Consider the following 14444-nt stretch of genomic DNA (forward strand, 5'->3'; position numbering starts at 1 on the left):
TGAATAAAACTCCTGGAAACATCATAAACTATTTGATAAAAAAAATTATTAAAAAATTTGCAACTTAGTCACGCTGTCTACATATGAGGACATGCATTTTTAGGAGAACATTTTCTATTTAAAATAATATTTTTTTTAGCATGTTTCTTAGAGGCTGCTAGTTACAAATCAAATAGGAGGACGGATCATGTACACATCAGTCACACTCGGGTCTCAGGAGGATATGCAGACTGTATTTAATTTCATTAAATGAAATCCTGCTGTTCAATAATCACACTTGGCCATATCAAGATTTGAATTGGATTAATTATCAAAATGTCATTTTTTCATGTAAAAAATGTCACTTCCCATAAAATGTAGCTAATAGCAATATAATGTAGTATGGCACCAAAATTAGCAAAAAGATTGTACTGTTTGACAATTTTTGGTATTGTGATATTTCATTAGTACCTGCACAACCCTATGCGACACACAGAAACACAAAAATACAAACAACACAACCTCAATTCAATTGAATAGACACCTTTAAATGTCAACATTAAATGGTGATCGCAACTCATTTTATTCGATAATGCAACAGGTAATTTCCAGGGGAAACAGGATATTCAATGAGAAAACAAAAGTAGCATGGGATGTTTCATGTTTACATTGGGAATTGACTGGACTATTAAATAGGGTTATGTGGTTTACCAGTATTAATGAAGTATCGCGATACCAAAAAAATTAAAACAGTAAGATATCATCTTGTTGTTGACTTCGGTAAAAAAATATTTTGGTGCACAAATTAATTATTCACAATAAGACCAGGAACACATATTAGGAAAGTAAATAGGATCAATTTGACAGAAGGAAATTTTGCAAGTGAATGTTTAAACTGAAAAAAATCAGGACCTAGAACTGAAATTGAAAAACAGAAAGACTAATGTGGTATGCGAGATGTTCAAAATGATATGTTGTGGTCACATATTTAAGTCAAAGAAATACAGGATAATGTTTATTTGCCAATGGTGATGCTTGCTAGCAGTAGACAAAGTATGACTTAGACTATTAGAGGGTTGCCAGACATTCAACCACCCACCAGGGGCTGGAGGCCTACACATTCACCCAGACTAACAAAACATAAACACACACGGCCTATCAAGAGCCAAAACACATAAACAAGCTGTACACGCTTAATAGAAAATACAGGGAAATTAAATATGGCCAGGAAATGTATCATCAGGAGTCTGTCTATGCTGGGAGAATGTAGCAAAACTTTCAACAAGGTCAACACAATACCCTTATGAAATGTAAAATATGTTTTTCCTCTGCTGAAGATAAGAAAAAATTAATCTAAGCTGTTGAATTGCTCTTGATCTGTAAGTGTATAGGACCTCTTCAGTTCAGTCCTGATGAAGGAAGGCATCTTATCTCTCAGCCAATCAGAGCAGGCTACAATAGCAAATGTAATTAGGAGATTACAATCATCCTGAATCTAACAACTGCACGCAACTCTTATTCTGCAAAACAGTCTTAACACATAGTTGTGTTCTATGTTAAAGTGAGTTAAAGATAAAGCCTGATCCAAGATCAGTCCTCACTGATGTTTGTTCAAATCTAATAGCAAACCATCAGACTGCAGTAAATGAGTCTGATGGTTTATCAGACTGCAGTAAATGAGTCTGATGGAGTCTGATCAGCAGGTAGTAGAAAAGTATTAAATATAGAGAGTTGTTGGATGGCATGTACTGTTTAGGAGAAGCCATTATCTGATGAGTTCATCAGAACCAGAGATCAGACAATACTAGACCTCAGTAGAACCCAAAGATCAAATCAGACCACATGAGACCTTATCAGACCACAGGCCATAATAGACCCCATCAGATCACATTAAACTTCATCAGACCATCAAGAGACCACATCTGACAACAATAGACTTAATCAGATAACATTAGGCCTCATGAGACCCTATAGAGATCACATCAGACCCTATTATAGACCTCATCAGACCACAATAAACTTCATCTGACCCTCAAGAGACCACAACAGACCACATAAGACTTCAACATATTACATTAGACCTCATTAGACCCCAAAGAGATCACATCAGACCCTACTATAGACCTCATCAGACCACATTAAACTTCATCAGACCCCAAAAAGACCACATAAGACCCCATTAGAGGCCACATCTGACCACATTGGACCCCCTAAAGACCACATTAGTCCTCATCAGACCCAATTAGAGGCCACATCAGGCCACATTAGACATCATCAGAGCCATATCAAGGAACCAGAGTATCAAAGAGAATTGGAGATGGGCTTTTATTGGCTTGGGCCAGTAATGGTAAATGGTCTGCACTTATATAGTGCCTTTTTAACTTTAGCGGTATTCAAAGTGCTTTACACTGCATCTCATTCACCCATTCACACACACATTCACACACCAATGATGGCAGAACTGCCATGCAAGGCGCTAACCTGGCATTGGGAACAACTTGGGGTTCAGCGTCTTGCGAAGGACACATCGGCATGTGGAGTCGTGTGGGCCGGGATTCGAGCCTGTGATTAGTGGACAACCCGCTCTACCACCTGCCCAAAGTAAAGCAAGCAACCATATCCTATATATAGCAATGCCCTAGTTATCTTCCAGGAGCATCATGGTGGCAAGGTTTGCAAGGCTAAGCACACCTCACATTTTATTCAGAAAATGTTCAACTAAATTGTGAGTTTAAACCAGCCTGGAAAGGATCCAAAACTGTTACTTTCTTTTCATGGACGGACATTAATTTAAGCAAAATATATTCTAAATAGTCCAATCTGCAATTGGAAAAGTTTTCTCAAGACCAGTTTCCTTAAAAGCCCTGAGTTAAAATGATGCAAAATACCTCACAGCTTGACAAAAAACAAACAAAAAAAAGCATTGCAGGAAAATGGCAAGATCTCCCCATGGTACCAAAAAACTGCCAGCCTGTTCAAAATCCCAGGAAACAAGTCTCTACAGCTCCAAGGTTCTGCCATGGATTTTGTAACCCATAAGTACAGTCAGGGGAGATGCAGGATTTAAGTTTAAAATGTAAAAAGACTTGGCAAGCTGCCACACAGATGGGGGATAAAACAGAGGGAGAAAATAAATTATCTGGATCGCTGAAGGCATTTGGGAGATTTGCAATTAAAATTAGGCAGGACGACATTAGGACAAGGATCAGGCTCCTTCAATACACATAATCATGCAGACAGATAGCACGATGTCCGGCATGTGCAGCTCAACTGGTGGTGAAATCCCACTGTAAGCACAGCAATGACTGGGAGGAAATGGAGATATCATTGAACGAGATAAAATAAAGGTGGAATGGACAGATGAGAGAAAATAAAGATGGATTCTCTCTGTTTATGAGATAAAGTCTTTGAGAGACATGGAGAGAAGTCATGTTTTGAAGGCTTGTCTGTTTGGTATAGAATAGAGAAAAAGTCAACATGACGATGATGATGATGAAGAAAACTTCCAGATACATTTACCCGTTTAGACAAACACTATCAGCACACTATTCAGGGCACAATATAAGCATTTAGCTTTTATAATCTGTAATCCTGGTTAGGAACAGGCAGATCCAGGCCTGAAAAAATTAGGCTCTGTTGTAGTTAAAGCTCTATCAGGAAGACTTGAGTGAAATTTAAGATGACATTTATTTGATGAATATAAAACTAAAATATAACGTCTCTCTTTGGCGTAAGCCCCATCTGTTGGTCCGAAGAAGTTGTACTCGGAACTGTCATATCCTGCCGGAGATAGGAGGTAGGGGCGAGGAGCCTACCCCCGTGCAGGATGGGACTAAACTTGCGGTGGTGGGGTGGTGGAGGTTGCTGTGTTAACACACTGAAACAGCAATGTGATAGATTGTGAGCATATGTATAAAACAATGGCTTACATGTGATTGGCTAGGAGTTACCTAGCTAATGGTGCGATGATGTACAGATGATAGTCTTCCCGCTAGAACTATGCTGTGCTAACATGTATAGTTCACCCAAAAATGAAAATTCTGTTATCACTTACTGACTCTCATGATGTTCAAAACCTCTAAAAAACTAATTCTTCGTGGAACAAAATAAAAGATTTTCACAAAACGATTTTTTCATACAATGGTAGTTAATGAGCATGGACACTGTCAAGCTTCAAAAATAGCATGAAAGCACCATAAAATCTTACCCTCCACTGTATTCAAATATGCTCTGGATGCACCAAGTTTGAAAATGCACAAATTACATTTGAAAGCAGGAGGCAAGACTTTCAGTAGAATAGTGACTAAAATTTCAGGCTGTTCCTCAAAACACAAAGCTATTGTATAGCTTACAAAGACTTGGAATATAGTGTACAAGTCATATGGACTTCTTTTATAGTGTTTTTATAATTATATATAATAAAAAAAAGCTTAACAGCCCTGGGCACATTATGGTTATTGCATGTAAAAGAGCTGACCGGAGATTTTTCATAATATCTTATTGTATTTCATGAAAGATAGAAAGTCTGGAAGATTTGGAATGGCATTAGGGTGAATATATGATTACAGAATCCAGTAAGCTATTATAAGAACAGCGAGTTGCTTGCTTACACCCTGTCGACACCGGAGAGCGGCACATCACGTCAAAAGCATCTAGATCCCATTATAATCAATAAAGCTGTGAACACTTTATTGATCTCTGTCTCCCGCACTATCCTCCACAGTCGGCTTTTATACCTCTCGGATGCTTAATTAGCCTGATAAGGGACCGGGTGTGTAGAATCACGACCCGGCCCCGCCCTCCGCCCTGCCACATTCCTCCCTCGTTCTCTCAGGCTGGGGAGCCCCCGGCATGACGTACACCCCCCCCCCCTTCCCTGGGGAGGGGCATGCCTTTCGCCCCCGTCTGCCGGCAGGTCATCCCCATCTACCTGGATGAGGGAGGGGACAAGGGGAGGTAAACAGAAATAATACAAATGGGGGGTACTTCCTGTTACAGTGTAGTACCCCCCCAAAAAAACACTGTAAAATTTAAACGAGAGGGAAAAGGCCAATGTAGAGCGGCAGTGAGAGAGAGAGAGGAGAGAGAGATGAAAAAAAAAAAAAAACGTACTCGCCAGTTCTCCGATACGCTGCAGCTTGTTCCTCGGCCACTCCTCCACCCTCTAATGGATGACAGCCGCACCTCTCCGGGCGGATCGGAGGCAGTCCTCCAGCCCCTGGCGGACGGAATGCCCCGCCGCCTTCTCGGGGAACAGAAGGGGTCTCCCCCGCCCCTGGCTGCGGTTCTCCTGCTCCAGGCGGTCACCAGCGAGCCCCTCCCCGCTCGCTTGTATCCCTCCTCCTTCCCAGGTTTCAGCACCAGTGTAACGTAGTTCAATGGAAAGGAGGAGGCAAGAACCGGCTTGGCAATATAAATAATATTTTAATGGTTAACTTAAACATGACGGACATGTCCATAGACGATCTCTCTCTCCCACAATATCCTCCACAGTTGGCCTTTATCCCTCTCGGAGGCTTAATTAGCCTGATAAGGGACCGGGTGTGTAGAATCATGATCCGGCCTCACCCTCTGCCCTGTCACAAACATATTTAAATAACTTCTGACTGCTTCATTAATGCCAGTTTGTGATGTTTCTTGTCTCTGCTCTACGTATTTAAATAATATTTTGTGTCTAACAAATTGTTTACCCAGCTTTAGCAACAATAACATTACAATAATAATTATACAATAAGTAAATGTTTGTAGCAGTGGATTTCAATTAAAAATAAAGGTTATTTTTCCTGTATAACCCTTGCTGAAGTCCACTCGAGCTCACAACTGATGGGTCCGTGCTTTTTGCACGGCTTTTAGAATGTCAATTTTGATGCATCCAGAGAAAACAGCCTCAAGGCACTGCGTGTTATATTTCACAGAGTCTGAGAACTGCTCTCCTCTGCCAACCGCAAGTGCTTATTGAGAATTTTAACACTTGTTAACAAATTAAAACAGCATCAGCCCTGCCAACTTTTCCATGTATGCTAACTAAAATAAACAAACAAACAGCTGAGCCAAGATGTTAGTAAATGACAGGTCTTCATGGGTATGAATATCAGGACTGTACTACACAGTATTCAGTTTAACAGACACAGTGGGGTTTATAAGCTATTAGAAATAGCAAACATCAATATTAATGCTTAAACTTAGGGTTTGGGGTTTGTTCTGTTAAACTTCTGCATGTAACTCGGATATGAGTGATACCTCTAATCTTATTGGGTGTTGAGCAATTACTTCAAAGCCATAAGACTTATGTTTTTCACCTGGTAGATGATTAAACAGGTGAAAAATTCCCATAGGCATACATTGAAGTGACTAGAGCTATATTTAGGGTCTAGAATATCAGATATTGTGGAGGAAACTATAAAGCAACGCACTAACAGCCACTCAGAATACCTTAGCCACCATATAGTAACGCCCTGGCAACCACCCACAACAGCTTAGTTATGTAGCTTCGGCTTTTACACAGGTATTCAAATTTTGTATCTTCAATCTCAAAGATGAGGAATACAGAATGTGCTTTGCCACCATGTGCATGCAAGTAATCAAACAGTTATGGAATAATATTGAAGTAGGCCTATGCTGGTTTTATTTGACAGTAATTGGAATTGAAAATCATCTAGGATTGAGCAATGAGGTGTAAATGTTCTCCAAGTGAACAATATCTCAGAGGTGTGAGATGACAATGAGAGAAAACGTGAAGAGTCTTCCACTTGATCACAATATAAATGTTATATGTTTCCATATATTCTCTCTATTTTTAGTGGGTACAGAGACTCACGTTTCATTAAAATGGAACTGGGAAATGTTTCAGCCAAACAGGGAGGGAGTTTTTGCAGTGATGTTGAGAGCATGCCAAAATGCCCTCCCACAAACTACAGACAGATGCTTTCAATAAACCAAAAGTACAACACTCATACTGCTATTGCTTTTATAATTTATTTATTTAGCTAGATCCTGATGGAGATAAGATCTGACTGTCCATTTCAAAAAGGCAAGCAGCTACATATTCATGTCAATTGAAAGTAATAACAAATGTTTGTGCTGCATGCATGCTCATAGACTGCACTTAAATTAGCTGAGTATCTACAATATCTCTTACACTGTGTGATTTTTTTTTTTTTTAAGTTACAAAGCAACACAATTTGTGTGCAGAGATTCAATCACTAAAGTCAGGCAGTCAGTTCTGGACATTTCTCAACCATGGAAAAAGACATACAATATGTTATGGGGAAACACATCTACATCCAGGATGCTCAGAGATGGCTTGGTTTTCATGTTTCCATTGTTCATGCTTGAATTGGTTAAATCAAAGCAGAGGTGTAGCTTATATGCTTAAACTCATGCACCGAAAGGGGCTTTTACATCATATATGAAAATGTTCAGAACCATAACCGAGGCCAACAGGTCTTGCCCTGAGCACTTCTTCCATCTCACCCACAACGAGACCGTTACAGCCCTAGAAGCTTCTAGAGGAAGTATTAAAGCTTAGAACCTTCTCAATGGGTAGGCCAATAAAACAGATGCGGATTACATTCTTAAGAGGTACATTTATCCAGACACACCAGAGCACTTTCCAGAACAAACTTCCAACTTGAGAAAGGAGACTAGGTGTCCAGATTTGTGGTGAGTTTAAGATCTATGCCGACCTGAGGCTCGGGGTGTGGGGTCACAGCGTTTTGTGAAACATTCAGATCTTTACTGTAGCTCTTCACAGTCACGCTCGGCTCATGGTTTTATAGTAATGTATTTCTTATACTGACAATAACAGCAGATTTCAGTGCACTGGCCAGTATAGCTGCAGGCCCAATAGTGAAACAAACACAGCTGTAATATTGGACTCTACTGTGAATGTGGAATCTATCAACAGAGACTTGCTATGAATGCAAACATCTGAGTTCTGGTGGTGACTGTGAGGCATTATATAGAATAGGGCACTTTAAAATATTGATTTATTAATGTTGTATGTCCTTAAGTATAGTATTGGCCAAACAAACAGTCATAATATTTATGATGAGGTCACAAACATTCACTGGAAGAAAAAAAACTTATGAATGGCAACTACTTCCAGCTGTTATAAGTCTTAAGTTTCCTCAACCTTACCTTTGATGAAAACATGAACTTACACAAAATAAAGAGATTTCACATTGAACTTGATGAGGAAGGTTTGAAACTCATGCTAAACAGCTTTAGATGGCTATTAAAATGTACATTATATCAAGTAGGAGAGAGAAAATACACATTAGACTCCTATTCATCTGTCTATGTCATGTGATATCAGAAATCTTTGACTTGTTTTTGGTTTTGATCTGTACATGATAAAATATTACAGCCATTGCCAAATCTGACATTCACATACATTAATATTTTATACACAATCCATCATCTCTGTACAGTGGTAAGTGTATAAAGGCTTTTAGGAGTACAGAAGATGACTGGCACTTCATCACTGAATGTTTTGGTGAAAGTAAGCTATGGAACTTTATCAAGCTCTGTAAAATACTATAAAGTGCAACAGTCTGGAACAAAAATCCCATACATTTTTTTCAATAGGGGCATTGAATATTACCGATAATTTAAGACTGATAAGACCTACTGTCTTTCTTTAAAGACATAGAGGTTGTTAATCGATGGTATATGCTTTTGCTGAAGCCATCAGTCTACATATATTTCAACTTCATTTTTTAAAACTTGTGTTAAATAAGTGAAATTACTGGTGAAGAACTAACCATGATCCCAAGAAAGATCCACCAATCAAAGAATTGAGACAAACAAACTGCAACAAAAGAGACCTGCAGCAATCACCCACATCCATGACACACAGCGACTGATGCAATCAAATTAGTCTCCATAAACTCTCGAACTGCTTATATTTGTATGTATCTGAATATTTTTTGAGATACTTAAAATATATTGTTTCTATACTTATAATCAACAACTTCTAAGGAAAAGTCTCAAAGTGACACATATGTTAATAATCTTAAACTGTTTTGATAAATACAAAAATATGTCACAATTAATCTGATAACTTGATTCATTCACCCAACACTGTAAGTAATGAGATTTTGTTAGTCAGTGAATAAATCCAATGATCAGCATAATTTCGGCCAGAATGAATGCTTGGTCTCATGGTAAGGATTTAGCCTCTAGTGCAAGGATTTCCAGATTCTAATCTGCCCTAATCTATTTATTTTGATAATCTGTACAGTGGATGTACTGTATATCATATATATCATATCTGATTTGCATTTTGCTTGCAATTTCACTGGAAAGCAGTACAACCTGCAAAACAGCACAGTGAGAAGGGTGCACGTCTGAGTGCATGAGAGAACATCTCCATCAGCTGTCACTTAATGCCACAGAAAACATCCGCAATGAGCACTCATTTTAATGTAAAAAATATCAAACTCCAGTTCTGGATCGGCACTTATTATAACACACACTAATGAAATGGAAACTCCTTCTCAAGAACTGGAGATGTTTTTTTCTGTATTTCACACTTACCTGACGAAAGCCATTTCAAAATGTGGTCAGAACAAAATTGGCAAAGGCAAAAAGCGGTAGAGACATGTAGCACCAGTAAATCACAACTGTGTTCACCATATGTTAAAAAGCAGAAGAAGAGGGACCTCCACATCAATATTTTATACTTTTGTTATTCAAAATGAGATGTTACTGAGACAAAAAAACAAACATAAGAAAACTTTTGCCAAAACTAGAATGAGACATTATTAGAACTGAAGGACCACTAGCACTTCCAAATTATCTTGTTGCACAACGATTATCAGAAATTGTGGAAATTACAATCTTAAAGGCTGTTTTAATCAAATTCCATTGAACTTAGACTGGTAGTAAGATTAAGTTAGCGTGGTCAATAGAAATATCTGAATAGCCTTATGTCATCTTGAGCTTTAAGAGACCAGAGCATCAACGTCTCAGGTTCAGAGGATGCAAGATTCTGAGTGGATTGAGTCTGATTAGGTCGGAGTCAATTAACTGCTTTGTTGAGCTCATTAGTTCATGGTCCAGAGGTCTCTTTTCTTTTGTGTTTGTGGTTCAAGTGTGTTTTCTGATGTTTGCTCTAAAAGGAAGCCCAATAAAGGCTAAAGATGGAACAGTCATCAGTGCAGACGGATGACTGAAGTTTGCCATTCAACTCAAGAGAACAGCCCGATTCACCAAAAGTACCTGAGTCCGTAATTGGAGACAGGAAATGCAACATAAGTGATGTAGACAAAAAGGCCTAGAATGGTCAATAGTCCTAGATTGTCTATTCACTGTAAAGACCTTTAAGAAATCTAAAATGTATTCTTCTAAGCAAAGTTAATGCATGTTTAGTTTATAAGTCTCTCACCAATTCTAATAAGCATGAATAATAACAAACAGAATTCACACGAATAGTGAGCCTGTAAATTATACAGATCTTTTAAGAACAGCAAGTGTCATCAACTAAAGTTTGTGAGATTGCCAATGCAATTTCCCATAAGCACCATCAGGAAAGGATTGTATTCAGTTTACTGTTTAGGTATAAAGAGTAAATTATCAAATACAAGTTAAGTAATATACTATTAAAGGAATATTTGGGGTTCAAGTTATGCTCAATCAACAGCAATTGTTGCATAATGTTGAGTACCACAAAACAATTATTTTGATATATCCCTTTTTTATTAAAAAGAAAAATGCAATTACAGTAAGGCACTTACAATAGAGGTGAACAGGGCCAGTCCATACACATTAAAATCTAAATATGAGCATTAGTGATAGTGATGCTTTAACTCTCAGAAATATCAAGTTACTGATGAATAAGCTAAATGTGATGTGACTGTCTCTTCCTCCTCATGGTGTCTGAGATGTTTCCTACAATAGCAATATCTCCCAGCACCCAATAATGCCTATCCACCTCATAAATCTGAAAGGAATGCTGTAAGAGTCCCTACAGAACATTTACCCCTAGAACATCTCACGTGTCTTCTCCAAAAGCACAAAGTCTGCCTTAAGCATTAAGATAAGCATTTATAGACCAGAAGAACTTATTTGTCCGTTCTTTCTTCTGTTGCTATATTCCTGAGGATGTTTTGTTCTTTGATATTTTGATATTAGTGATGAAAAACGCTGGATTTCATTTCTGACTAAAATTACCTCAGGATGGAGATATAGAAACAAAAATGTGAGAGGAGAATTTCTAATATGCTCTATGCTCATGGCAAAGTTAAGCATGGAAAGAGAAAAACTTGCATGCTAAGGTTATATGAATAGATATGAAGCCGGTCCTGGGAAAGAAGAGAGAGAACAAAGATAAAAGAATTTAAAAGTGAGTTGAATTTTAAGTTTCCTGTGGGAGAGGTTGAATTATACCCATATTTTAGAAACAACATTAGAGGGCATAAGGGAGGCCCAGTTTTAGTAGGCACCGATAGCAGGAAATCTTCGTAGGGTAGTACATTTCTTCACACATAATTCAACCGTGACCTGAGAGGGCACATCTCTTTAACGGTGCTGGAGTAAACCTGTAATTTTCTCGCAGGCAACAGGCAAATTTCAAAGGATTAAAACATGAGAACAGAATATCAAAGTGAACAAATCCATACTAGTTTAAGTATACTCTGTTTATCCCCTACATTTAACCGATAGCAAGCAATGAATTTTAATGTCTTGTAACTGAGCGTACACAATAAATCTACAGTATGCCGTCCATGAGTCTCTGTGGAGATAGTAACATTTTCATCTTTACAACTTCCACATGTGAGCTATTCAATTCAGCATGGAGAACTTAATCTGTAGTTCTGCACGTGGTCATGCTGATGATGTGTCAGTCTAGAGCAGGGATGGGCAACTGGCGGCCCACGGGCCATATGCGGCCCTCTGTATCATTGAATACCTCCAATTGGACAATTGAGGATTGATTTTATTTCTTTGAAAAGGGGATTATGTAAAGATTGCGTTCAGTTTATGATGTTATTGCAACTATTGACCAGAAGAGGTCGCTTGTTCTTAGCGGACATGCTGATCACTCTAGGATTCTAGCATGCAACATCTTACACTTTGCGCATCATGTATAAATTGAGATAAATTTTACCGTACCTTGTCAGCGAGCAAGTGCGTGATATTGTTAATGTATGCAGGTGGAACCCATGTCTTTTGCTTGCCTGGATACGAAATCTGTCATTAAAGATTTCAATTTGATTTGCAAATACACCACTGATCAAGTGATCAAAGAGGTGAACAGTATGATAGATACACACAACAGAGCTGCTCTCCTCACAGATGTAAAGGGTGAATAAAATACAAGTCTTCAAAAGTTTTTATGAAATCTGTGACAGTGCAGGAATCAACAAAGACATCTAATGCTTTTTCGCTTGTGATTGTGAGAAAGGAAAACATTGTTATAAGAGGAAGAAACTTTGAAGAAATGTGTGATTGAGATGCCTGACTGATTGTTGAAAAGTGTGTTTATGTTGTTGTGCTGAAATGTTTTGTATTAATGTACTAAAATGTACAACCAGTATTGTTGTTGATGATAATATTTAGATTTGAACTAAAACTATAAGCTGTTTTATGAGGTGAGGTTGAAAGTGTTGTCTGTTCATTTGTTTGTTTGTTTTTTGCAAATGTAGACAATGCAAATGTGATACATTTTCTTAAAATGTAAGTCTGAAGTATATTGCTTGTCAATTGAACATGAATTTGTACATGTGAACGGTATGTTTTAGTCAAAGCGCAAGTTACAAAATAATTATATTCATTTTTATAAATATTGTTAAATACACATTTTAATATAGGTAACAAAATATTTAAAAGAACATTGCATAAGTTGTGCATATATGACCCACACTAATGAGGAAACGGAGTAAGGGGGTGAACAATGTTAGAGTGCAGATTTGTTATCTGGCCCCTTGGTAGAAAGGAGAAACAATTTTGGCCCTCGTCCCCTTCAAAGTTGCCCATCCCTGATCTAGAGAATACATTACTGATCCAGATTCAGAGAAGACAAGATGGAAAGATGCTGCAGAAATTGCCCAGAAGCTTATTTCAAACAAGCCTCCTTAAAACCCCCACCAAATAAATAAACAACAACAAAGCATTTTAGGTGGGAAGACTTTGATAGTATCCATTGAGTTGAACATTCATACCAACATCACATGCTCCAAATCACCTGCTACATTTATCTATATAACTTATCCACAGCCTGATTCACTATTTGAAATAAAAATAGAATGAAGCTGCCTCAGTTGATACTTCAACGGGAAAACATTTCAGTAGAAAGAAATCATTTCAGACACATGCAGAACAACAAACCTGGAGGGCACGAGCACTCTTGCGTCACCTCTCGCGCTGTGCGAACTTTTGACACACCCTCTTTAAGTCTCTGTGAAAACAGAAATTTATTAAAAAAAATATTTAAATTATTTCAGTTAAATTTTTAGTAAGCTCATGCTCTATTTGTGATGATCAGTAAAATATGAGACGTAAAATGTATTCATACATTTGCTGTTTACACTGATCGTTTAACCACATGTTGACTATTAAAACAAATTAATTTCATTTTAATCTATCATATTATTTTTTTAAATTCAGAATAAATGCATTGTAGTGACTTGTTTAGCAAACGAATACGGAGAGAACTTTCGAGCCAAATGTGACAACACGTGAGGCCAAATAAATTGGCTTTTTTTCATTAATATTTATAAAAGCTGCTATGATGTGTTTACGTTTGCAGTTGACTCACCTCTTGCACAAGTTCTTCTATCGCATACCAAAGTGTCGCGTTAGCATCGGTAGTGTGCACAGGTCGAATAACCGACAGTCGCTCCATCTCAAGAAGCTCCATTTTACGCTCAATGCGAAGAGTTTTAACGTTCATAAACAGACAAACTGTCACCGAAAACACTGACAACGCAAAACATACGAGAGTTGTCAAGCCATGAATCATTTGGAATTTGTGATGTCCACTGCCGAGTGACGTCTTTGACACGTCTTTTGCCTCAGTTGAAACCATTTTTGACATTATGGTGATCTTCCAAACTATTATCCTTGTTTTTTTTATCTTCTTTTGAGACCCAGGTAGACTTGTTTCAGGAAAAGGCTACGAAGTTACTGAAACTGACAGGACACGCAACGTCGTGGCGCGCAATTGGAAGGGCGCGTGCTGTTTAAAATCTGCTGCACTAGGCAAGCTGTCGGTCGCACGCCTCTCTGTCTCGAGCGCATGTTAAATTATTGCCATCATAAGTGCATCTCAAAGAGTCAGTTCGGTCCCATTCCCTTGCAGAATTCTAGCCACAAGAACAATGTAAAAATTAATTGTTTAAATTAAAAAGGGTAACAACTCCAATAACTCCAAGGAGGCTTTTAAGGCTAAGGATTTTATATGAAATGCAATTCCTTGTGAATGTTTTTTTGTTTTATAGTACCATTTTATCAGTCTGTAT

At 38.0% G+C, this 14444-nt stretch overlaps 1 protein-coding gene across 1 annotated transcript in view; it reads right to left on the reverse strand.

Moving 5' to 3' along the window:
- Window positions 1-14428, reverse strand: part of LOC127628087 (collagen alpha-1(XXIII) chain-like) — a 172009-nt gene extending 157581 nt beyond the window's left edge. Inside the window, exons 1-2 of the mRNA XM_052104770.1 lie at window positions 13742-14428; window positions 13312-13381 (exon numbers count right to left, since the gene is read on the reverse strand). Of these exons, the coding sequence (XP_051960730.1) occupies window positions 13312-13381; window positions 13742-14020 (349 nt within the window). The 5' untranslated portion in view covers window positions 14021-14428. The remainder of the gene's footprint in view (window positions 1-13311; window positions 13382-13741) is intronic.
- Window positions 14429-14444: the final 16 nt, after the last annotated feature.

This window comes from Xyrauchen texanus, chromosome 34 (genome assembly GCF_025860055.1).
Source record: "Xyrauchen texanus isolate HMW12.3.18 chromosome 34, RBS_HiC_50CHRs, whole genome shotgun sequence".
NCBI classification, from domain to species: Eukaryota; Metazoa; Chordata; class Actinopteri; order Cypriniformes; family Catostomidae; genus Xyrauchen; species Xyrauchen texanus.